Source organism: Choloepus didactylus, chromosome 23 (assembly GCF_015220235.1).
Source record: "Choloepus didactylus isolate mChoDid1 chromosome 23, mChoDid1.pri, whole genome shotgun sequence".
Taxonomy (NCBI): Eukaryota; Metazoa; Chordata; class Mammalia; order Pilosa; family Megalonychidae; genus Choloepus; species Choloepus didactylus.
Window position 1 is genome coordinate 27,707,842 of NC_051329.1, and position 27,017 is coordinate 27,734,858.

Genomic DNA, 27,017 nt, shown 5'->3' on the forward strand with positions numbered 1-27,017 from the left:
TTTTTTTTACTGTAAATTTTCTTACTGACCTTTCGATACAACAAATCTTTATAGTTTGAGCTGCATGAGTTTCTTCTCCCAGTAAATATAAGTGACTTTATGGTTTTGTTATTTAATCCTAAAAACAACAACTATAGTCATATATAAGCTAATATTTACTCAGCACTTGTGCCTGACACTGTGTCAAGGACTTTATGTTATTATTTCAATTAAACCTCACAATAAGGAAGAAACTAAAGCTCCAGTAGCTTGCTCGAGGTCACGAAGCTTGACAACTAAGTTGTCAAATATCACTTATGTCATTAGCACACTGTCGTACTAAAACAACTTATTATAGTGTTTTCTCTTATCAAACTGTAGTATTTTCATGTATTAGGCACTTTAATAAATGTCCAATAACCTTTAAAGTATTATACAAGCTGAGCTGAGAAACTAATCCCTCTAGAGAGGTAACGAAACCCTAGAAGCCTTTTGATCTTCTTTACTACAAATGGCCTTTTAGATTCTTCATTTAAAGTATGTTTTACACGTTCAGGTTATTTCATTTTGCAAATGGTTGTTATTCAAGTATTGCCTCAAAGTTTTGGAATGTTTTTAATATGCTACTGTATGCATATGACATCTGCTTTACCCAATTACCCAAGAACCTTAATTTCATAGGCTGTATGGGCAATTTTTAAAAAAATTTTACATACACCCACACAACACATCATATATGCCAGAGTAATAATGTTATTATATACTTTTTTAACAACTGAAAAGACTATGGTTTGGCCCAAAAAGGATGAACTGATAATTCATTGCCCCTATTTAATGTACCAAAGGAGAGACATTCTTGTTTAGTCAAATCATATCTAGAACCAGATTTATAGATATAGAAGTTCTTTTTTATCTAAAGGCATATTTGTAGGTGCTGCTTGCCTCTAGATAACAGAATTGTTAAAGCTTCAACAGTTGAAATTGTGTAGCATAGCAAAAAAACCCTTGAATTTCAATAAATAAGACACAGACTTAGAGTTCTGCCACTTGCTAGCTCTGTGATCTGCCACAAATCACATAATCTTTCTAGGTTTCTTATTGGCACTTGTGAACTGAGTGCATTATATTTGATTATTTCAAAGGTCCTTTCAACTTTGAAATATTATGCTGTGCCTAAAAAAGGACTTTAGATTTAATCTACCCAGGCAATTGTCTCAACCTTAGTTTGAGAAAGAGAGAGATATGTTCTTCTACCCACTTATTATTATTTTTTTTCTGTTAACCTTATATTTTTTTAAATTAATAATTAAATTTTATTGAGATATATTCACATACCATGTAGTCATAAAGCGTACAATCAGCTGTTCACAGTACCAACATATAGTTGTGCATCCATCACCATAATTAATTTTTGAACATTTTCATTACCATACACACAAAAGTAATAAGAATAAAAATTAAAGTGAAAAAGAACAATTAAAGTAAAAAAGAACACTGGGTGCTTCTTTTTTTTTTTTTTTTTCTGTCGTTTTTCTACACATCCATCCAAAGGGGAGTATGATCCACATGGCTTTCTCAATCACATTGTCACCCCTCATAAGCTACATTGTTATACAATCATTTTCAAGATTCAGGCGTTCTGCGTTGTAATTTGATAGTTTCAGGTATTTACTCCTAGCTATTCTAAGTCATTAGAACATAAAAAAGGTTATCTATGTTGTGTGTAAGAGTGCTGTTCTAGTTTGCTAATGCTGCTGGAATGCAAAACACCAGAGATGGATTGGCTTTTATAAAAGGGGGTTTATTTGGTTACACAGTTACAGTCTTTTTTTTTTTTTTTTTTTTTGGCATAAACAACAAACCTTTATTAGCTCATGGTTTCAGAGGCCAGTGGTCCCAAATCAAGGTGTCTGCCAATTCATGCTTTCTCCCCAAAGTCTATAGTGTTCTGGCACTGGCTTGCCATACTCCTTAGGGTTCCTTGGCTTGCATCTCTTCCTCCTGTTGCATGTTGATCTCTGCTTCTTTCTGCGTGACCTTCTCTGCCTTCTGGCTTCCATTCCTTCTCTTTATACGGTCTCCAGTAAAATGGATTAAGATCCACCTTATTCATTTGACCACACCTTAACTAATAATGACATCTTCCAAGGTCCTGTTTCAAGTGGGTTCACAGCCATAGGTAGGTGGATGAAGATAAGGAACAAGTCTTTTGTTGGGATGCGTGCTTCAATCTACCACATTTAGAGTCACCTAATATTCATTCATTGTCCAGCCCTCAAATTTCCCCAATTGTCCTCAAAGCTTTTTTTTTTTACTTTTTATTTTGAAATAAATTCAAAATTATAGGAACAGTTGCAAAAACAATACAAACCCCATACACAGAACTCCAGCATTCCCTGACCCCCCTCCCCTGATACCCCCATCCACTAACTTTAACATGTTGTCAAACCGCTATTTCTTTCCCTCCCTCCCTCCCTCCCTCCCTCTCTCCCTATCTATCATCCATCATCTATTGCTCTGTCTTCTGAACATATGAGAGCTAGCTGCACACATCCTTGAACAAACACTATACTTCACATATACAATTCCTGTGAACAAGAACATTCTTTTTTGCAGTCCCATTAAGTGCAGCTAGGAAGTACAAGAGATTCAACAATGATACAAAGCTTACATTCTATATTTCCTTTTCCTTATGTCTCAACTGTGTCCCTTTGAGCCTCCTGTCCTCCATCCTCAGATCCCATCCAGGGTCATCCTTGGCATTCAATTGTCATCTATTTAGACTGTCTTTTTTTTTTTTTTTCTTTCCTCAATTGTGGAAACATATATACAGCCTAAATCTTCCCATTCCACCCCCTCCCTAGCCTTGCATTAGTGGGATTAATCACATTTAGAATGTTGTAATGCTATCACCTTCCCACCGTCCATTACTAGAAATTTCTCTTCACTCCAAACAGCAACCCTACACTCATTTCTTAACTCCCCATTGCCCCTTCCCCCATTTCTCTTAACCCATACTCTACTTTTCATCTCTATGGTCATATTCTCTGATAATTTCTTTGTGTTTACTGTGGGGCTTAAAATTAAACTCTTAAATCCTTATCAATCTTGTTTTTCTTTGATACCAACTTAATTTCAATAGGATACATAAACTATGTATCTATACTCCTCCATTCCCCCACCTTCATATAGTTCTTGTCAAAAATTACATATTTTATATTGAGTTCAAAACCACTGATTTGTCATTAGAGTTTGTGTATTTTATATCATGTAGGAAGTAAATAGTGGAGTTACAATTCAAGAATTATTGACTTCTATTTGTATTCCATTGTGGTCAGGGATTGTGCTTTGAATATGTTCAATTGTTTTTTTTTTTAATTTATTGAGGCTTGTTTTATGTCCCAGCATATGGTCCATTCTGGAGAAAGATCCGTGATCACTAGAGAAAAATGAGTGTCCTGGTGATTTGGGATGTAAGGTTCTATATATGTCTGTTAAAATTCTCTATATCTCTTTCTCCTTTCTTTGTTTCTCTGTCAGTAGGGCTCCCTTTAATATCTGAAGTAGGGCAGGTCTTTTATTAGCAAAGTCTCTCAGCATTTGTTTGTCTGTGAAAAATTTAAGCTCTCCCTCAAATTTGAAGGAGAGTTTTGCTGGGTAAAGTATTCTTGGTTGGAAATTTTTCTCTCTCAGAGTTTTAAATATGTCATGCCACTGCCTTCTCGCCTCCCTGGTGGCCGCTGAATAGTCACAACTTGTTCTTATGTTGTTTCCTTTGTATGTGGTGAATTGCTTTTCTCTTGCTGCTTTCAGAACTTGCTCCTTCTCTTCAGTATTTGAGAGTCTGATCAGAATATGTCTTGGAGTGGGTTTATTTGGATTTATTCTATTTGGAGTTTGCTGGGCATTTATGCTTTGTGTATTTATATTGTGTAAAAGGTTTGGGAAGTTTTCCCCAACAATTTCTTTGAATACTCTTTCTAGACCTTTACCCTTCTCTTCCCCTTCTGGGACACCAATGAGTCTTAAATTTGGATGTTTCATTTTATCTATCGTATCCCTGAGATCCTTTTCGATTTTTTCAATTTTTTTCTCCATTCTTTCTTTTGTTCTTTCATTTTCTGTTCTGTGGACCTCTAGGACACTGAGTCGTTGTTCAGCTTCCTCTAATCTTGTATTATGAGTATCCAGAGTCTGTTTAATTTGGCCCAAAATTTCTTTTATTTCCATAAGATCTTCAATTTTTTTTATTTACTCTTGCAATTTCTTCTTTACACTCTTCTAGGGTCTTCTTCATGTCCTTTATATCCTGTGCCATGCTCTCATTGTTTGTCTTTAGTTCTTTGATTAATTGCTCTAAGTAGTGCATCTCCTCTGATCTTTTGATTTGGGTGTTTGGGTTTGGGTTATCCATATCATCTGGTTTTTTCCTATGCTTTAAAATTTTCTGTTGTTTTTGGCCTCTTGGCATTTGCTTAACTTGATAGGGTTCTTTTAGGATATATAGACTAATTCAAAGACTTATCTCTAATTTGTCGGATCAACAGCTTGGTGGTGTGCACTTTCTCTAACTAACCAGCAGGTGGCGTCCACAAGCCACCTATTCCCCTCAAGCCAGTTCTCCCCAACTTTGTCTTTGTGGTGTGTGGGGGTCTTATTCTTGTGGGGGTCCAATTGGTGCACCAAGTTTGCGTGTGTAGTTGGTGCTGTCTGCTCTGAATGTGGGGCATGTGTCTGAGCGGTTAGGGATGGAGGGCACCTTTAATAATCAAACCTCCCAGGTGTTCCTGGAGATTTAAGGCTGTTGCAAGAGTCTAAATCTTCAGTTCAGTCTTGCCACAGATGGTCTCTGCCACTGACCCACAAGTCCTTGGTATTGGCATATGGTTCCTGGGATTTCCGAATGGGTCCCTCTTCCAAGCTGTGCCCTCCTAGGGCCTCTGCTGAGGGAAGGCTGTGCTACGTCACAAGTGTGCACTGTCCCTCAAGGGAAGTTCTGTGCTACCAGGCCATGTAGGGGCTTTCCCAGCCTGCTGAAAGGATGGCTGCTTGGGGCATGTTAATTTTCCCCTTTTCACACAGCTCCGCCTTCCTAGCTCTGGGACAATTAGCTGTGGGTGTACGAAAGGCTATTGTCCATGTCCAATATTGTGGCGTGTGCGCGTGGTGCTAGAAACACTTCCCCTTGCACTGGGTTTTTTGGCGCGGCTCTGGGCTGTGGTGCTGGTGCCGGGCAGGAGCGTTCCCAGCCCACTGGGAAGATGGCTGTAAGGGGTGTGGTTTTTTTCCCCTTTTGGCTAACCTCTGCCTTCCTCTCTAGGAGACAATTAGCAGCAGGTACGCGAAAGGCTATTGTCCACACCAGATATTGAGGTGTACCCACAGGTTGTGGAGACGCCATTCCTGCTGCACTTCACTGTGCAGTTCTTGCTGCCGTATCCACAGCTGCTTTGGGGTTTTTAAAAAAGAACTAGTCCAACTCCAAACGCCAACCCATGGTTTCCCCACACCACAGCGTGACTGCCGGATATTCAGCAGGCTTACTCACTCGTTTCAGAACACAGACTCCAGGTTTTGCCAAGTGCACAGTCCCTGTGGATTTAGCAGACCTTGTCCAGCTGGTGCATTGCTGGAACTGGTGTCCTGGGTCACTTTCTGGCTTTTATCTAGTATTTTTCAGAGGTGTTTTTTTTGCCCTGTCTCTCCTAACCGCCATCTTTCAGAAGTCCCCTCAATAAATATTTGAATTAAGATTTCCAAACTTAGTTAATGGTAGGAAGAACACTCCTGGCAGAAAGGACTCCATAAAACAACATTTCCTAAACTTATTTGACCAGCAAGTACTTAACATTTTTTAATTGAAAGTATAGTATACGTTCATAAAGTGCATATAAGTGTACAATTCAATGTATTTTCACAAATGAACACACTCTTATAACCACAGATCAAGAAACAGAACAGTACCAGCAGCCTCACTTGTGCTCCCTTCTAGTCACTTCCCCCACCAAGCATAACCACATCCTGACTTCTATCAACATAGATTAGCTTTGAATACTTTTGTACTTTATATGTATGAAATTATATAATATTGCTCATTTATATCTGGCTTCTTTTGCTCAGCATTATATGTGAGTCATCTGTATTGTTGAGTATGGTTGTAGATCATTCATTGTCATTGTTACATAGTATTCCACTGTGGAACTATGTTACATCTGTTTATCCATTCTACTGTTGATGGGTATTTGGGTAGTTTCCAGTTTGGGATGATTACAAATAATATTGCTATGAACATTCTAGTACTTGTCTTTTGGTGAACACATGTTTGCATATGTATACCTATGAGTGGAACATGGATCATAGGATATGTGTACATTTTGCTTTAGTAGATGCTGCCAAGCTACTTTCCAAAGATGTTGTACCCATTTAGACTTCCACAACTAGTATTTAAGAGTTTCAACTGTTCCACATCCTTGTCAAGTCCTGTTTTTACCCCCTGATTTTAAATTTTAACCATTCTGTTGGATATGTAGTATTATCTCATTGTATTTTAATTTGCATTTTCCTGATGAAGTTAAAACATGTTTTCATTTGTTTATTGGCCATTTGTGAAATGTCTGTTCAAACTTTTTTGCCTATTTTTCTACTCAGTTGTCTGTCTTTTTCTTAATAAATTTTAGGATTTCTTTCTACATTCTGGATATGAGTCCTTTGTGGGACATATGTATTGAAAATATCTTCTCCCATTCTTAGTTTGCCTCTTTGCTCTTAATAATGTATTAATGAACAGATGTTGCTAAGCTTAATATAGTTGAATTCATCAATATTTAGAAAATACTTTTAAATTATAATGTATTGACACAATACCAGCTGGAGTTCATGAGATATATTTTGTGTTTGGATTAAAGAACATAGCAATTGCAGTCTCACAGACTAATTAATGGTGACAGAAATATTCAAAATTAAATTTTTATGTTAATTACATATACACAATAACTATTGAGTAGTATCACAAACATATGTTGAAATGATAACTCAAGATACCCAATATAAACTATCAGCAAATATAATACATGCAAGATGACTGTTAGTTGTTAGACACTCCTTACATACGAAGCACAAGTTACATATTCATGCCTCTGTCCTTCTCTTACACATTTCTCATGTGGCACACCATTTTTAATGAAGATTATCCCATCCTTAAGAACAACTATATAGAGGGGAGGGGCAAGATGGCGGCATAAAGAGGAGTGGAAGCTAAGTAGTCCCCCTGGAACAACTACAAAAAAACAGAAACAACTAGTAAATAATCCAGAATAACTGCAGGGGGACAAACGAGACCATCCATTCATCATACACCAACCTGAATTGGGAGGAATGCCCGAGAACACAGCATAAAATCTGTAAGTAAAACCTGCGGAACCAGGTCAGGAGACCCCCTCCCCCATAGCCCGAGCTGCAGAGCCGCGTGGTACCACAGAGAAGCTCTCTCCCAGCAAGCGAATACAGCTCAGCTGAGCTCCAACTGGGGTTTTAAGTAGCGAGTCTGAACTGCTCACTACAGGTACGCAGCCCCAAAAAACAGACAGAGGCTTTGGGTGATGACTGACCTGGGAGAGCTGGAGGGTTGCCTTGGACTGGGTCTGGAGGGGACTATCTGTTTCTTTTTTGGCTCAGTGGAGAAAGCCCCAGTCATTTTCAGTTTCCAGGGTTGTGACTCTGGGAAGGGTGGAGACACCAGAAGCAGAGAGTGAGACCATTGAAATGCTAATGACCTCCACCTGAGGGGTCTGTCTTCTCTAGGAGGAAAGGGGTGGGGCCCTTTCCATTCAGAACCAGACCCCAGAGCCTGGGGGAACACAGCCATACCTCTTCACACCAGTCAAGAATTAAAGGCTAACAGGCATCACCTGCTGGGCAGAAAAGCACAGTGACCTGAGGCATCAAAGGGTGGAGCAGTTTTCTAAGACACACCCTCAGGGAAACCAGATACTGAATATGTCTTCCCTCTGGGACCTGAGCCTGTTCTAGTCTGGGAAAACCTGATTTGGATAACCAAGGAAACCATGCCTAGACAACAGAAAATTACAACCTACACTAAGAAAAACAAAGTTATGGCCCAGTCAAAGGAACAAATGTACACTTCAACTGAGATACAGGAATTTAAACAACTAATGCTAAATCAATTCAAAAAGTTTAGAGAAGATATTGCAAAAGAGATAGAGGCTGTAAAGGAAGCACTGGATATGTATACGGCAGAAATCAAAAGTTCAAAAAACCTACTAGTAGAATCTATGGAAATGAAAGGCACAACACAAGAGATGAAAGACACAATGGAAACATACAACAGCAGATCTCAAGAGGCAGAAGAAAACACTCAGGAACTGGAGAACAAAACACCTGAAAGCCTACACGCAAAGGAGCAGATGGAGAAAAGAATGAAAAAATATGAGCAACGTCTCCAGGAACTCAAGGATGAAACAAAGTACAATAATGTACGTATCATTGGTGTCCCAGAAGGAGAAGAGAAGGGAAAAGGGGCAGAAGCAATAACAGAGGAAATAATTGATGAAAATTTCCCATCTCTTATGAAAGACATAAAATTACAGATCCAGGAAGCGCAGCGTACTCCAAACAGAAGAGATCTGAATAGGCCTACGCCAAGACACTTAATAATCGGATTATCAAATGTCAAAGACAAAGAGAGAATCCTGAAAGCAGCAAGAGAAAAGCGATCCATTACATACAAAGGAAGCTTAATAAGACTATGTGCAGATCTCTCAGCAGAAACCATGGAGGCAAGAAGGAAGTGGTGTGATATATTTAAGATACTGAAAGAGAAAAACCACCAACCAAGAATCCTGTATCCAGCAAAGCTGTCCTTCAAATATGAGGGAGAGCTCAAAATATTTTCTGACAAACAGACAATGAGAGACTTTGTGAACAAGACACCTGCCCTACAGGAAATACTAAAGGGAGCACTACAGGGTGATAGAAGACAGGAGTGTGTGGTTTGGAACACAATTTTGGGAGATGGTAGCACAACAATGTAAGTACACTGAACAAAGGTAACTATGAATACGGTTGAGAGAGGAAGGTGGGGAGCATGTGAGACACCACAAGAAAGGAGGAAAGATACGACTGGGACTGTGTAACTTGGTGAAATCTAGAGTATTCGACAATTGTGATAAAATGTACAAATATGTTCTTTTACGAGAGAGAGCAAGCAAATGTCAACCTTGCAAGGTGTTAAAAATGGGGAGGCATTGGGGGAGGGATGCAATCAGCATAAACTAGAGACTGTAACTAATAGAATCATTGTATTATGCTTCCTTTAATGTAACAAAGGTGATATACCAAGGTGAATGCAGATAAGAGGGGGGGATAGGGGAGGCATGTTAGACACTTGACATTGATGGTATTGTCTGATTCTTTATTCTACTTTGATTTAAGGTTATTTTTCCTTTTGCTGCTTCCTAGCTGTCATTTTTTTGTTTCCTCTTTCTTTTGCCTCTCTACCTTCTATGACTCTCCCTCCTGCCTTGTGGAAGAAATGTAGATGCTTTTGCTTAGTATGAGCAGAATGTTCAATTAGGATGAACTTACATGTTTGGAAATGAACAGGGGTGTTGGTAGCAAGATGTGAGAATAACTAACAGTGCCGAATGGTGTGTGAATGAGGTGGAAAGGGGAAGCTCAGAGTCATATATGTCACCAGAAGGAAAGTTGGAGGTCAAAAGATGGAAATGTATAAAACTGAATCCTATGGTGGGCAATGTCCATGATCAACTGTACAAATACTAGAAATCACTTCATGAACTAGAACAAATGTATGACAACACAATTAGAGGTTGATAATAGAGGGGCATATAGGGAAGAACTATATACCTATTGCAAACTGTATACTACAGTTAGTGGTATTTCAACATTTTTTCATGGACAGTAACAAACGTACTATATCAATACTGGGAGTCAACGGTTGAGGGGTGTTGGTTAGGGATGGGGGAGGTTTAGAGTTTCCTTTTCTTTTTTTCTCTTTTCATCTTTCACTTTGTTTCTTGTCTGGAGTGATGAAGGGTTTCTGAAAATTGAACAAAAATTAAGTGTGATGGATGCACAGCTGTATGAGGGTACCCAGGGACAAGTGATTGTACACTTTGGATCTTTGGATAATTGTATGGTATCTGAACAATCTCAATAAAAAATGAAAAAAAAAAAAAAGAACAACTATATAAATTTGTTTAATATATCATCTGCACATTTATATGTATAAATAATTTAGGAGGAAAATATTGCTGTCATCGATACTTTTTATAGAACACTATCAGAAATATCACAGAGCCCTAGTATTCTGGAGAGCTGTAGTTTAAGCAAAAGCACAAAAGTTTAGAAATACATGGTAGTAGAATAGTAGATGAATAGTAATCCACATGCTATAGAATAGGGTATATGGCAGAGGATAATGTGGTCGGGTAGAGTGGAAGGGGTGGGAGATGAAGCAGGAGAGCTAATCAAGGATAAGATGTTGACAGTTCTCACATACTACACTGGGTGTTTGAACTCTATCCTGCAGGAACTAGGAGTGTCATGATAAAATTTGTAGTCTTTAAAGTTAATTCTGATGGTAAGATGGAGGACAGATTGGATGAAAGAAACTGTTGGCAGGGAGATCAGGGGCTACTGCATTAATAAGGGCAAGAAATGATTAGGTCCTGAGCCAAATCAGTGGCAGTGAGAATGGAAAGGAGAAAAAAGAGATCTAAGAACTCTTTCCAAGAGAATTAATAGAATTTAGTGGTTGGATATGGAGTGTGAAGGAGGGAGAGAGGCCAAAGATGATTCACTTATCTGAGAATGAAACTTGGGGTTAGGTTTCAGTGAGGGGTGGTAGAGATAAATTGAATTTATCTACAAATAAAACTGAATTTATTTACAAAGTTATCTAGGTGCAGAAATGTTCAGAAAATAGAAATATAGAAGTGAGACTTAGAAGAGAAACAAGGACTTGAAGTCCTCTCTGAATAGTTGTAGCCAAAACTGAAACTAGATGAGATTACCCAGGAAGAAAGAGCTATGAAAAGAGAAAAGGACTGATGACAGAATCTTGTGGTGGGACCAATATTTAAAGGGTGGGCAATGACTGAGATAGCTATGGAGTGATAGGTGAAAATCCAAAAGAAAATGTTATGGCAGCTGAGGGAGGAAACTGTTTCAGAGAGTGGACAACTTTGTCAAACACTGTAGACAAATTAAATAGGAGGACGACTGAGAAGAGACAATGACTTTGGCTGTTAGAATGTACCTGGTGACTTTGGAGAGAACAGTTTTGGATGGAGAGGGTAAAAGCCAGATTGCAGTGGGGTCTGAGGAGTGCATGAGAGGGAAAGAGATGATATAATCATGTAAAACTCCAGTTTTGCTTCAAATCCATGGATCATTGTGAAATAAATTGTTAGACCTTGTTTTAGTTTCCTTGGCTGCTCAAGTAAATATCATGCAATGGGATGGATTAAACAATTAAAATTTTAAAAGCTCAATTTTGAGGCTTAGAGAAAGTTCAAATCAAGGCATCATTAAGCAGATGCTTCCTTCCCAAAGACTGGCCTTCTGGGGCTGGCTCCTGGTGATCCTTGGTCTTTGGCTCCTCTGTCACATGGGAATGCACATCATGGCCTCCCCTGGCCTCTCTCTTCTTTTCTGGGTGCCATTATCCTTCAACTTCTTGCTTCCATGGCTTTTGCTGTATCTGTCTGAATTTCATTCTGCTTATAAAAGACTCTAGTAATAGCATTAAGACCCATCCTGACTGAGATGGGCCACACCTTCACTGAAGTAACCTCATCAAAAGTCTTCGTTACAATAGGTTCACACCCACAGGAGTGGATTAAGTTTAAAAACATGTTTTTCTGGGGTACATACAGCTCCAGACCACCATAGACCTTAATTACTTAAGTAACTGTCTCTGCCTTTCTGTTCTGCATTGTTTGTGGAGATCTAATTTAATGCAATTTTCAAAGTCCTGTTTCCTGTTGACTACCTATTGGATTTGAAATCTTAAAAAAATCTTTCTGTCATATCTGTGGCAATGGTATGATGGACTGAAGATATTAAAGAATACTAATTTTTTTGTCTTTGTTTTTTTTTTTTTTGCAGGAAACAGTTTTCCCATCCAAAATCACTAATGAACATGAATCATTGATAATGGTGAAAAAACTTTTTGCTACTTCTATCTCATGTATAACGTATCTAAGGGGCCTGTTTCCAGAGAGCTCTTATGGAGAACGCCATTTAGATGGTAAAGTTTAAGTGGTTACTTCGGGTATTGTAATGCATTTCTTTATTCGGCAAGAGTAAACCTTTCATTTCTCACAGAGTGTGCTAAACCAGTTTGCTAATTCGTTTTCCATTTTAATTTTACTATCCCATGTTTAGTGGTTTTACTTAAGGGAACCATTATTTCCTATCTAGATACCAAATAACTGATTAAGTGGAAAAGAAATCTGTATGGACAAGCCCAGTAATTCTGTGCTATACTTATAAAAGCAACAACCAGACAAAATCTGTTTGGATGCTATAGATTTGCAGTGTTTTGTGCCTCAATTGAAGTTACTCTTTGAGGTATACTTTGGCATTGAGGAGGTACAGTGGAGCCTGGTGAAAAACTCGTCTCCCTGTTAATACATACAAATATGCTGAAAAAATAAAAGCATACTTATGCCAAACCCATTTGTTGTTTAGCATGGATATTTAGAAAATTATTATTCTAATCAGCTTCATTCTTTTCTCTATTGCCAGGTCTTCTACTTTCCTTCTCTTTGTTAGAAACAAAGGGAAGGAAATACATTGCCTTGTATCTCAAGTTGTTTCTGGCTCCTCTTGTATTAAAAAAGATACATCCAGTTCTTGGATGTACTTTAATTTTTCAAAATCTTACTCCCTATTTATTTAAAAAGCTGGTTAGTGGTAACAATACAGAAAATCTTGTTGATTTGTCACTAAAATGGAAACTATTGGAAAATAAATGTAGAGAGCTACGTTTTTTTCTTCTTTCTTGTTATTTTTCAAAATCTAACTTTAAATTTCTCACATATGTGTTTAATGATATACTTTGGTTTCATTCCAGTTTAATTTTCTTAAGCAACATTTGATTCTATACATGAACATCAATGAAGTGTATGTGTGCTAAAACACGTAAGCATGATATTTGCAGTCATGACATCCTCATTTGTTCTAAGAGATTTAAATCTGTAATAGTGAATGTGTTTACATGTAGCATAAGGTTTCCGTTTCTTCATCAGTTTGGAACATAGAATTGGAAAAATACTATTTGGGGTAATTAATTAAGCACTTACTGTGTGCCAATCACTACCCCAGGCACAAGGGCAATATCTTTCCTTATAGTTCTATGTTTTGTGACAGTTATGGTGGAAGTTACAGGTCTCCTCTCAGTGTTTGTATTTAAAGTAATGCATGTTGTAAAAATGCTCAATACTCCTATGCCACTTTCTTTCTGGTAATCTCTAAATGTTATAACCAATATGGAATAATTTTCGTATCCCTCGTTAGAGGTAGAGGTGACATCAATTTTAGGATAAGAAAACACTGAAAAGGTGAAATAGCTCATGCAAAGTCAGACATGAATCAGTGATTGATTTCGGACTGATCTAAGCCAAAACTCTTCAATATGATCTTCCTAATCTCCCCTAAGTACAGAAAGGTAGTTGGATTTCAGATGGAAATAAAAATTTGAGAATAATCTATGGAAAAATTTTCCTCCTTTTTTTTTTCTTTGAAAGGGAGAGAATATTAGAAAAATGAATAAGATTGAGGTGTATGTGTTAAATTGGTAAATGGAGGTGGTCTCTATACTACCTTATAATTGCTTAGAATTTAACAGAAGCAGAGAAGTGAAACAGATTGATTTGCAACCAACTCAGTTGTGCTACATTTTAGAAGGGGGAGACTGCTAAAACATAATCAGAATCAAAACTAAGCTACTTCTCAGCATAAGATTTATTTTTAAAGTGGATATTTGGAAAGTAAAAATGTTTTTATAAGCTATAAAACTAAAGTTAAAATAAAATAGTTAAAGGAAATACTGTTTTTTAGCATGGGCAATTTCAGCGGTCATTTAGTAGATAAAAATAGATTGTGTTTCTGTTTTTATAGACCTCAGTTTAAAAATCCTCAGAGAAGATAAAAAATGTCCTGGGTCATTGCACATAATCAAATGGTAAGTAATTGAAATTCCACGTAAGTTGAACAACATTATTTTTATCCTGGCTGACATTGCCTATAAGACTTTATTTAAGACCATTTCTTTAAAGCCATTTCTTTCTTGCTTTCTCTTTCTTGCTTCCTTTCTCGTTCTTTCTTTCTTTCACAATTTCCTAGAAATTTGTAACATATTTTAATATATCAATTTAATTATTTTTTAAAAGAAAATAGACTTGTATAAAGAAAAATATATATCATTTGATCACTCCTCCTGTGCATGTCACTGACCTAGACACTATTGGAGCCAAAAAGAAAAATAGGATGTGGTTCTTTATCTCAAAGCTGCTTACCTATTATTTATAAAGTTCTGCCAACATATTAAAACTTGTTGGTAGTAAAAAAAAAAGAAAGATTAAATGGGAAAGGTAAATTGGTTGTCAACTTAATGTAGTTCAAAGCAAAAAAGGTAAATGGAATCTGTACTTAGAAATTTTTTTGGCTTTATGACTGGTCTAAATTAACCAACCATTTATTTCTTGACAGGATTCAAGGTTGCTTTGATGCTTTGGAAAAGAAATACGTAAGAATGTTTAAAAACTTATGCAAGGATCAAAGACTCATCTTTTATCACTTTAAAAAATTTTTTCGAGTTTTATTTTGGTGTTGTGTTTAACTGTATACCAATGCCTACATTTGCATTCATGAGTCAGTTTCCTTTTATTTTATGTTAAAGTTTGATTCTTTGTTGTCTCCTTGATGTCTCGTTTACATTAATTAGAAATGAAGCCTTCATTTTTATCTTTTACATACTCATATTTTTTAACCACAGAATTTCCTCTGAAGTCACTGGAAGAAATCCACAGGATGTGGGACAGGGAGACAAGAATCTAGCCCTGTAGTACATTGAACATGTTCAAAAGAGTGGCGATTCAATTTGCAGATATAAAAGGAAAAAAATAGATGCAATAATTGTTTTTTATTCTTAGTTATTTTGATAATTATGTTTGGTGCATGTGTATAACCTCTTCCTTCAAAATAGCTAGTATCGTAGCTTGATTTTTAAAATGCAGCTTAAATTTTAAGTGCATCTGATCTTTTATGCTGCCTAAGGCCAGTTATGAAGGATGTAAAAATGGAGGCTCTAGTCCTGGTTGAAGAGACACGATAAATGAGATTTCTACCACTGCTTATTTCCCACCTCTGTCTTTTTTTAACTTCCCTAATTCCTATTCCCTTAAGAAATCTTGAAGAGAGTAAGCCTTACATTGGATTGTTTACTGCATTTATACATTTCCTTTTTTCAATGCAATTTTATTGAGATATATTCACACACCATACAATCCATCCAAAGTATACAATCAGTGGCTCACAATATCATCACATAGCTGTGCATTCATCACCATGATCAATTTTAGAACATTTTCTTTATTCCAGAAAAGAAATAAAAATAAAGAATAAAACTCAAAACATCCCATACCCCTTAGCCTCACCCCCTCCCCCATTTTTGACCCTAGTGTTGGTGTGGTACTTTCGTTACTGTTGATGAACATTACACCCTTCTATTATTAACCCCTTGTAATAGTGTTATACATTTGTTCTAGTTCATTAAATAACTTTTTTATATTTTTACAGTTAATCATAGTCATCATCTACCACAAGAGTCACTGTGTTTTTCATTCCCATGTTTTAATCTCCAGCTTTCCTTCTGGTGACATACATGACTCTAAACTTCCCCTTTCCATCCCATTTACCCACAATTCAGCACTGTTAATTATACCCACAATAATGTACTACTGTCACTTTTATCAATTTCCAAATGTTTAAGTTTGACCTAGTTAAAAATTCTGCCTATGTTAAGCAATGCTCCCCAATCTTTAGCCTCATTCTATATCCTGGTAACCTATATTCTAGATTCTATATCTATGAGTTTACATCTTATATTTAGTTCATATTAGTGAGCTCATATACTATTTGTTTTTTTGTGTCTGGCTTATTTGACTTAATATAATGTCCTCAAGGTTCATCCATATTGTTGCATGCTTCAGGATTTCATTCCTTACTGCTGAATAATATTCCACAATATGTATATACCACATTTAGTTTATCCATTCATCAGTTGATGGATGCTGGGGTGGTTTCCCTCTTTTGGCAATTGTGAATAATGCTGCTATGAACATCAGTGTGCAAATGTCTGCTTGTGTCCCTGCTTTCAGATCTTTTAGGTATATACCGAGTAGCGGTATTGCTAGGTCATAAGGCAACTCTATACTTAGCTTTCTGAGGAACAGCAGTGAAGAAGTGTTCCTATTTCTCCACACCTTCTCCATCACTGGTAGTTTCCTGTTTGTTTAATAGTGGCTATTCTAGTAGGTGTGAAATGATATCTCATTGTGTTTTGATTTGCATTTCTATAATAGCTAGTGAAGCTGAACACATCTTTTCATATGCTTTTTAGCCATTTGTATTTCCTCTTTAGAAAAATATCTGTTTATGTGTTTGGCCCATTTTTAATTGGGTTGTCTTTTTCTTGTTGAGTTGTAGGATTTCTTTAGATGTTCTTGATATCAAACCCTTATCAGATATGGAGTTTCCAAATATTTTCTCCCATTGAGCTGGCTGCCTTTCACCCTCTTGACAAAACCCTTTGAAGCACAGTAATCTTCAAGTTTGAGGAATAGTATTTTTATCTATTTTTTTCTTTCATTGCTTGTGCTTTGGGTGTAAGGTCTAAGAAACCACTTCCTATCCCAAGATCTTGATGCTTTGCTACATTTTCTTCTAGCTGTTTTATGGTACTGGTTCTTATATTTAGGTCTCTGATCCATTTTGAGTTAATTATTATGTAGGGTATGAGACAGGGGGTCCTCTTTCATTTTTTTGCATATGGAAATCCAGTTCAACCAACACGATTTATTGAAGAGACTGTTCTGTCCCAGTTGAGTGGACTTGGGAGCCCTGGAAAAAATCAATTGACCATAAATGCACAGGTCTATTTCTGAACTCTCAATTCAATTTCATTAATCAATATGACTATCTTTATGCCAGTACCATGCTGTTTTGACCACTGTGGCTTTGTAATGTACTTTAAAGTCAGGAAGCATGAGTCCTTCTACTTCACTCTTCTTTTTCAAGATGTTTTTGGCTATTTGGGGTCCCTTACCCTTCCAAATACATTTGATGATTAGCTTTTCCATTTCTTCAAAATAAGCTGTTGGAATTTTGATTGGTATTGCATTGACTCTGTAGATCAATTTGGGTAGAATTGACATCTTAACAACATTTAGCTTTCCAATCCATGAACACAGAATGTCTTTTCATTTTTTTAGGACTTCTTTGATTTCTTTTAGCACTGATTTGTAGTTTTCTGTGTAGTGTCCTTTACATCCTTGGTTAAGTTTATTCCTAGATATTTGATTCTTTCCATTGCTAGTGTAAATGGAATCTTTTTCTTGATTCCCTCCTCAGACAGCTCATTAGCATATAGAAACACCACTAATTTTTGCACGTTGATCTTGTATCCCATACTTTGCTGAACTTATTAGCTCAACCAGCTTTGTCTTTTTTTTCAGGATTTTCTAAATAGAGGATCATGTCATCTGCAAATAGTGAAAGTTTTACTTCTTCCTTTCAGATTTTGATGCCTTTTGTTTCTTTGTCTTCCCTAATTTCTCTGGCTAGAACTTCCAGCACAATGTTGAATAACAATGGTGACAGTGGGCATCCTTGTCTTTCAGTCTCTCACTATTGAGTATGATGTTAGTTGTGGGTTTCATATATGTCTGTATCATGTTGAGGAAGTTTGCTTCTATTCCTACCTTTCAAAGTGTTTTTGTCAAGAAAGGATGCTAGATTTTGTCAAATGCCTTTCTGCATCAATCAAGATGATTATGTGGTTTAACCGTTTCAATTTGTTAATTTGATATATTACATTAATTGATTTTCTTATGTTGAACCACCATTGCATACCTGGAATAAAACCCACTTGGTCATGGTGTATAATTTTTTTTAAAATGAGCTGTTGGATTTGATTATCAAGTATTTTTTGAGGATTTTTGCATCTATATTCATTAGAGAGATTGGTCTGTAGTTTTCTTTTCTTGTAGTATCTTTATCAGGCTTTGATATTAGGGTGATGTTGGCTTCATAGAATGAGTTAGGTAGTGTTCCCTCTTTTTCAATTTTTTGGAAGAATTTGAGCAGGAATGGTATTACTTCTTCTTGGAATTCTTGGTAAAATTTGCCTGTGAATCCATCTGGTCCTGCACTTTTCTTTCTTGGGAAGTTTTTGATGACTAATTCAATTTCTTTACCTGTAATTGGTCTGTTGAGGTCTTCTGTTTCTTCTTGTGTCAGTGTAGGTTTTTTTTGTGTGTTTCTAGAAAGTTGTCTATTTCATCTAAGTTGTCTAATTTGTTGGCATACAGTATCCTCTTATGATCTTTTTTTTGTTTCTTCAGGGTCTCTGGTAATGAACTTTCTCTCGTTGCTGATTTTGGCTATTTGAATCTTCTCTCTTTTTGTCTTTGTCAGTCTAGCTAAGGGTTTTTCACTTTTATTGATCTTCTCAAGGAGAAGGTTTTATTGATTCTCTCTATTGTTTTCAATTCTCCATTTCATTTATTTCACTCTAATCTTTGTTATTTCTTTCCTTCTGCTTCCTTTGGGATTAGTTTGCTGTTCTTTCTCTAGTTTCTTCAGTTGCTCAGTTAGATCATTTGTTTTAGCTCTTTCTCCTTTTTTAATGTAGATGGTTAGGGCTGTAAATTTCCCTCTCAGCACTGCCTTCGTGGCATCTCATAAGTTTTGATGTCTTGTGTTCTCATTTTCAATTGTCTCAAGATATTTACTGATTTCTCTTGCAATTTCTTCTTTGACCCACTAATTGTTTAAGATCATGTTGTTTAACCTCCATATATCTGTGAAATTTCCAGTTATTCCATTGTTATTGATTTCCAGCTTCATTCCATTATTATCAGAGGAAGTGTTTTGTATAATTTCAATCTTTTAAAATTTATTAAGATCTGTTTTGTGCCCCCCACATATGGTCTTTCCTGGAGAATGTTCCATGAGCACTAGAGAAGAATGTATATCCTGCTCTTTGGGGGTGCAATGTTCTATATATGTCTGTTAGGTCTGGTTTATTTATCATATTATTAGGTTCTCTGTTTCCTATTGATCCTCCATTTAGATGTTCTATCTATTGAAAAGAGTGGTGTGTTGAAGTCTACTATTATTATTGTAGAGACGTCTGTTAATCCCTTCAGTTTTGCCAGTTTTTGCCTCAGGTACGTTGGGGCACCTTGATTAGGTGCATAAATATTTATGATATTTCTTCTTGGTGAATTGCCCCTTTTATTAAATATATAGTGTCCTTTGTCTCTTATAGCATTTTTGCATTTAAAGTCTATTTGTTTGGTATGAGTATAGCAACTCCAGCTTTTTATTGGTTGCCGCTTGTGTAGAATATATTTTTCTATCAGTTCACCTTCAACCTATTTGTATCTTTGGGTCTAAAATGGGTCTCTTGAAGCTAGCATATAGATGGATCATGTTTTTTTTTTTTAATCCATTCTGTCAATCTGTGTCTTTTGATTGGGGAGTTAAATCCATTAACATTCAATGTGATTACTATAAAGGTAGTACTTCAGTCATTTTATTCTATGGCTTTTATTTGTCTGATCCATTTTTTTCTCTCTTTTTAACCTTTTAGTTTCCCTTTCTAGTACTCTTCATTTCTTTACCCTCCTCAAGGCCTCTCTCTCCTGTCATTTCTTTTCAGTCAGCAGAACTCCCTTTAGTAGTTTTTGTAGAGCAGGTCTCTTGTTAACACACTCTCTCAGCTACTGCTTATCTGTGAATATTTTAAAGTCTCCCATCATTTTTGAAGGACAGCTTTGCTTGATAGAAAGTACTTGGCTAGCAATTTTTCTCTTTCAGCATCTTAAATGGATTGTACCACTGCCTTCTTGCCTCCATGGTGTCTGATGAACAATCAGCATTTAGTCTTATTTGGCTTCCTTTGTATGTGGTGAATCACTTTTCTCTGGCTGCTTTCAGAATTATTTTTGACATTTGACAGTCTGGTTAGCATGTGTCTTGGAGTGGGTCTATTTGGATTTATTCTGTTTGGAGTGTGTTGGGCTTCTTTGATTTGCATATTTATATCTTTTGTAAGTGTTGGGAAATTTTCAGCCATTATTTCCTTGAATATTCTTCCTGACCCTTTTCCCTTCTCTTGTCCTTCTAGGATACCCATGATGCATATGTTTGTGCACTTTGTGTTGTCAACCATTTTCCTGAGACCTTGCTCAATTTTTTCCATTTTTTTTCTCCATTTGTGCTTTTATCTATTCTAATTTGGTTTCTCTGTCTTCTAGCTCACAGATCCTTTCTTTTGCCTCTTCAAATTTGCTGTTGTGTGTCTCTAGTATATTTTAAATTTCCTCTTCAGTGTCTTTCATTTCCACAATGTCTGTTATTTTTCTATGTATTCTTTCAAATTCTTCTTTATCTTCTCCTAGTGTCTTCTTTTTTTTTTTTCCATTTTTATTGAGATTGTTCAGATACTATACAATTATCAAAAGATCCAAAGTGTACAATCACTTGCCCCTGGGTACCCTCATACAGCTGTGCATCCATCACACTTAATTTTTGTTCAATTTTTAGAACCTTTTCATTACTCCAGACAAGAAATAAAGTGAAAGATGAAAAAAGAAAAAAAGAAAAGGAAACTCTAAACCTCCCCTATCCTTAACCAACCCCCCTCAATTGTTGACTCCTAGTATTGATATAGTACGTTTGTTACTGTTTATGAAAAAATGTTGAAATACTACTAACTGTAGTATATAGTTTGTAATAGGTATATAGTTCTTCCCTATGTGCCCCTCTATTATTAACTTCTAATTGTATTGTCATACATTTGTTCTGGTTCATGAAGTGATTTCTAGTATTTGAACAGTTGATCATGGACATTGCCCACCATAGGATTCAGTTTTATACATTTCCATCTTTTGACCTCCAACTTTCCTTCTGGTGACATATATGACTCTGAGCTTCCCCTTTCCACCTCATTCACACACCATTCGGCACTGTTAGTTATTCTCACATCTTGCTACCAACACCCCTGTTCATTTCCAAACATTTAAGTTCATCCTAATTGAACATTCTTCTCATACTAAGCAAGAGTATCTACATTTCTTCCACAAGGCAGGAGGGAGAGTCAAAGAAGGTAGAGAGGCAAAAGAAAGAGGAAACAAACAAACAAACAAAAATGGCAGCTAGGAAGCAGCAAAAGGAAAAATAACCTTAAATCAAAGTAAAATAAAGAATCAGACAATACCACCAATGTCAAGTGTCTAACATGCCTCCCCTATCCCCCCCTCTTATCTGCATTCACCTTGGTATATCACCTTTGTTACATTAAAGGAAGCATAATACAATGATTCTATTAGTTACAGTCTCTAGTTTATGCTGATTGCATCCCTCCCCCAATGCCTCCCCATTTTTAACACCTTGCAAGGTTGACATTTGCTTGTTCTCCCTCGTAAAAGAACATATTTGTACATTTTATCACAATTGTTGAACACTCTAGATTTCACCAAGTTACACAGTCCCAGTCGTATCTTTCCTCCTTTCTTGTGGTGTCTCACATGCTCCCCATCTTCCTCTCTCAACCGTATTCATAGTTACCTTTGTTCAGTGTACTTACATTGTTGTGCTACCATCTCCCAAAATTGTGTTCCAAACCACACACTCCTGTCTTCTATCACCCTGTAGTGCTCCCTTTAGTATTTCCTGTAGGGCAGGTGTCTTGTTCACAAAGTCTCTCATTGTCTGTTTGTCAGAAAATATTTTGAGCTCTCCCTCATATTTGAAGGACAGCTTTGCTGGATACAGGATTCTTGGTTGGCGGTTTTTCTCTTTCAGTATCTTAAATATATCACACCACTTCCTTCTTGCCTCCATGGTTTCTGCTGAGAGATCTGCACATAGTCTTATTAAGCTTCCTTTGTATGTAATGGATTGCTTTTCTCTTGCTGCTTTCAGGATTCTCTCTTTGTCTTTGACATTTGATAATCTGATTATTAAGTGTCTTGGCGTAGGCCTATACATATCTCTTCTGTTTGGAGTACTCTGCGCTTTTTGGATCTGTAATTTTATGTCTTTCATAAGAGATGGGAAATTTTCATTAATTATTTCCTCTATTATTGCTTCTGCCCCCTTTCCCTTCTCTTCTCCTTCTGGGACACCAATGATACGTACATTATTGTACTTTGTTTCATCCTTGAGTTCCCGGAGACGTTGCTCATATTTTTTCATTCTTTTCTCCATCTGCTCCTTTGCTTGTAGGCTTTCAGGTGTTTTGTTCTCCAGTTCCTGAGTGTTTTCTTCTGCCTTTTGAGATCTGCTGTTGTATGTTTCCATTGTGTCTTTCATCTCTTGTGTTGTGCCTTTCATTTCCATAGATTGTACTAGTAGGTTTTTTGAACTTTTGATTTCTGCCGTATACATGTCCAGTTCTTCCTTTACAGCCTCTATCTCTTTTGCAATATCTTCTCTAAACTTTTTGAATTGATTTAGCATTAGTTGTTTGAATTCCTGTATCTCAGTTGAAGTGTACATTTGTTCCTTTGACTGGGCCATAACTTTGTTTTTCTTAGTGTAGGTTGTAATTTTCTGTTGTCTAGGCATGGTTTCCTTGGTTATCCAAATCAGGTTTTCTCAGACCAGAACAGGCTCAGGTCCCAGAAGGAAGAAATATTCAGTATGTGGTTTCCCTGTGGGTGTGTCTTAGAAAATTGCTCCACCCTTTGATGCCTCAGGTCACTGTGCTTTTCTGCCCAGCAGGTGACGCCTGTTAGCCTATAATTCTTGACTGGTGTGAGGAGTGTGGCCGTGTTCCCCCAGGCTCTGGGGTCTGGTTCTGAATGGAAAGGGCCCCACCCCTTTCCTCCTAGAGAAGACAGACCCCTCAGGTGGAGGTCATTAGCATTTCAATGGTCTCACTCTCTGCTTGTGGTGTCTCCACCCTTCCCAGAGTCACAGCCCTGGAAACTGAAAATGACTGGGGCTTTCTCCACTGAGCCAAAAAAGAAACAGATAGTCCCCTTCAGACCCAGTCCGAGGCAACCCTCCAGCTCTCCCAGGTCAGTCATCACCCAAAGCCTCTGTCTGTTTTTTGGGGCTGCGTACCTGTAGTGAGCAGTTCAGACTCGCTACTTAAAACCCCAGTTGGAGCTCAGCTGAGCTGTATTTGCTTGCTGGGAGAGAGCTTCTCTGTGGCACCACGCGGCTCCGCAGCTCGGGCTATGGGGGAGGGGGTCTCCCGACCTGGTTCCGCAGGTTTTACTTACAGATTTTATGCTGTGTTCTCGGGCATTCCTCCCAATTCAGGTTGGTGTATGATGAGTGGATGGTCTCGTTTGTCCCCCCGCAGTTATTCTGGATTATTTACTAGGTGTTTCTGGTTTTTTGTAGTTGTTCCAGGGGGACTACTTAGCTTCCACTCCTCTCTATGCCGCCATTTTGCCCCGATCTCTCCTAGTGTCTTCTTAATACTTTATATCTTTATGCATATTTTCCTTCATCACTTTGAAGAGATTTAGGAGATTTGTTTGAACATCTTTGATTAATTGTTCCAAATTCTGTGTCTCCTCCAACTTTTTAATTTGTTCCTTTGACTGGACCATGTCTTCCTGTGTTTTAGGATGCCTTGTGAATTTTTTGCTGATATCTGGTCATCTGATTATCTTGATGGGTCTATTTTGAAGGTCGGTTTCTCTCTCTTGTTTAGTATTTAGTTGTTGCCTGGGGTTTGTATTAGGGCACTACTTTCACAGTTGAATTGTCAGTATTTCCTAGCCAAAACAAGGCCAGGTACCCTTGCAGGAGTTGTAGATCAGCACCAGTGGTCCTGGGATAGGGTCTGGAGAGGCTCTAAAAAGCCCTGCTTTGCTTTCTACCCCCGCACTTTCCTGCCTGCCCAGCAGATGGTGCTCTTAGGTTACGTCTTCATCCTCAGAAGGTGTTTAACTCATAGAGTCCAACAGTGTCTGACCAGGTGGAGCTGAAACTGCAGGGTTCCTGTGCCCTCACTTCACTGGTCAATGTCTAGCTAAGTGTTGGGCTGTGTTCCCCTCTGTACTTGTGGTGGAGGACTCCCACCACCACCCTGGTCTACAGCCACCCCCCAGGCAAGGATCAGGCCTCCCACTACTGCTTCCCACAAGGGTGAGGGATGAAAGGAATCATGGCCAGAATAACAGTCTCTGCCCATGTTTTCTCAGTCCCTTCATTCTATACTTATCTGGGCCTTGAAATAACCTTCCCTGTCTCCCAGGTCCCCAAACAGTTGATTCAGACAGTTTATGCCTGGCTACTTGCTGCTTTGGGGAAAGAAGATTTTACCGTTCCCTCCCTAATTCTCCATTTTGGAGGCTCCTATTTGGTGCCTTTTTGTATTCCACACTCCCCAGTGACTTGAATCTGCCATGGGTCCCTGTGGACTTGGGTTTATGTGTCTGGATATTGGTGGGGATCTGTCTCACTGCTGTGAGAGATTTTATAGTCTGTCTCCCTGGTGGGAGATGGGAGAGACCCCAGCTGCTGCCTCTGGGCAGTTCCCTATCTCCATGGGACCAAGTGAGGGGGAAGGGAGAGGACCAGCTGGTCTGAGACAGAAGTTTCTTCCCTGATATTTTTCTCTTTCTTTGATTCAGCATTTGTGAGATCCTCTCCAGTTTTTACTTTCCTCTACAGTTCTGAGCAAGTGATATTTGTCCTTTTTATTGCTGAATCTCTGGGGAGAGGTTTTCAGTAGATGGCTTATGTCAGATGTGATGTTGATGACTTCACCCCCCATTCTCCCTTTATTGAACAATTATTACTTATGATTTATTAAACATTGACCTAGGGGTCTGAAGGATGCAAAGGTCGAACAGATATGGGATTGTGAATATAAAAAGCTTATAGACCATAGTAGGAGATAGATATTCATATGCAGATCTGATGATCAGCTGTTACACACTGACCCAATATAACTGTTTAAATAATGAAATACTTCTGTACCACATAGTAAATAGCTGCATCTCTGAGACCCTGAATGACCCCCACTACCATCCTTTGCCCCCATCCCACCAGTGTCTCTTCTGGGAGTTCCCTAGACCTTTCCACAATGCAGCAATTAAAGCCCAGGAGGAGCTTCTGGGAGAGCCCAGCTGCAAGGCCAACTAAGCATCCTTTCTGATTGGTTAGTGCCTGTGCTATATTGGGCTGTTAGATGTTGATATTTTTATATCAGTTTGATATTTTTACATAAAGATATTTTGAATATTGCTGCATGCATAAGGAACCATAATACCTGTTCGAAAGTGATGCATGTCAAAGGAAAGACAAATCATGTGCAATGTGAGAGATGGATAAGGAGAGGTTAGACCCAGTGAGGGGCATGAGGAAAATTTTTGAGAAAAAATGGCTTTTGTGCTTTGAAGGTCCCTGGTATTTGGGCAAGTTGAGAGGGGAAGAAGATCATCACAGGCGCAGAGAACAGTGCCGTTTGTTCTTCATCCATTCACTTAGCAACATTTCTTAAGTGTCCATCATTGAGCGGCAGTGCAATATGGTGGTTAAGAGCCCAAGTTTTGGAGTCACACAGGGTGAGGTGAATTCCAGTTCTTCCACTCAATATTGTGTAACCTGGGGCAGGTAACCAATTTCTTGTTACCCCAGTTTTATGACATATAAGATAGGGATAATAATGGAATGTACCTCTTAGGGTTAGGTGAGGAATGAGTTAATAATCAAACTTCATTTTGCATTAGAATCACCTGGAAGACATTAAAACAGACAGGCCCCACCCCAAATTTCTGAGGCAGCAGGTTTGGGGTAGATCCTGAAAACTTGCATTTCAAACAAATTCCAGGTGATGTTGCTGCTGATTCATACTTTGAGAACCGCTGACGTAAAGTGTTTAGAATAATGCCTGGCACATGCTAAGCACTATATAATTGTTTAACTATTATTATTTTTTATTTATCATTCATTTACCCTTTGTATATTGACTATTTAACCTATGCCAGTAGTGTACCTAGACACTGGGTGAGATAAAAATGAGAGTGGGATATGATTCCTCCTCTCAAAGAGGTCACAGTCTCATAGGGAGTCACTTCTTAGTCAAATAATTACAATATTACAGGTGCTAAAATAGACAGCAGGGTAATATACAAAGAAAATATTTTTAGTTTGATGGATTTATTTTACTTAAATGACTAGCTGTATGACTGAATCAATCAAACTAATTGTTTTGGGGGGATCATAAACTCAGAACTTTGGATGATTTAGAATCTTAGTAAATAGTATTTATATTGTTTTTCTACATCAATATCTTGTGAACTTTCTCAGCATGTTCTCATAGCTTGTAGGAAATATTTAATATTTTAAAAATAGTTTGAATAAAGTCAAGTTTGAGAATGTATCTTGAATGAAGTTCTGTTGAAGGTGAGGATTATTTCTAGTTGTGAAATTTTGGCTGATTTCTACACTGTTTTGTTTTTATTTTATACTGTTGCTTGAATTCTTTAAAATAAGCCTCGTAACTTGTCTCCCTATTTCCACTCTTGATCTCCCCCATTCCAACCCACTGTCCACACTACGTTTTCTCAGAAACATGTCTGATCAAGTCATTCCTTGTCTAAAAATCTTCAATGGCTTTAAAAATAAAGTTCAGAGTCCTTAACGTGATCTACAGGCCTGTATGATTTAGCTTCCATCTGCCTATTCAAGGCATCAGTCTCACCATTGCTCACCATGTTCAAGCCACACAAGGA

General features: G+C 37.6%; 1 protein-coding gene across 4 annotated transcripts in view; it reads left to right on the forward strand.

The window, feature by feature from the left end:
* HORMAD2 (HORMA domain containing 2) overlaps positions 1–27,017 on the forward strand; it is a 102,527-nt gene that overhangs the window by 9,640 nt on the left and 65,870 nt on the right. For 3 of the 4 annotated variants that reach the window (XM_037816988.1, XM_037816986.1, XM_037816987.1), the window contains exons 3-5: positions 12,130–12,271; positions 14,146–14,209; positions 14,737–14,773. In XM_037816988.1, the coding sequence (XP_037672916.1) occupies positions 12,130–12,271; positions 14,146–14,209; positions 14,737–14,773 (243 nt within the window). Of the gene's footprint in view, positions 1–12,129; positions 12,272–14,145; positions 14,210–14,736; positions 14,774–23,321; positions 23,340–27,017 lie in introns of those variants that run through there. The other variant, XM_037816989.1, reaches the window with a different exon arrangement.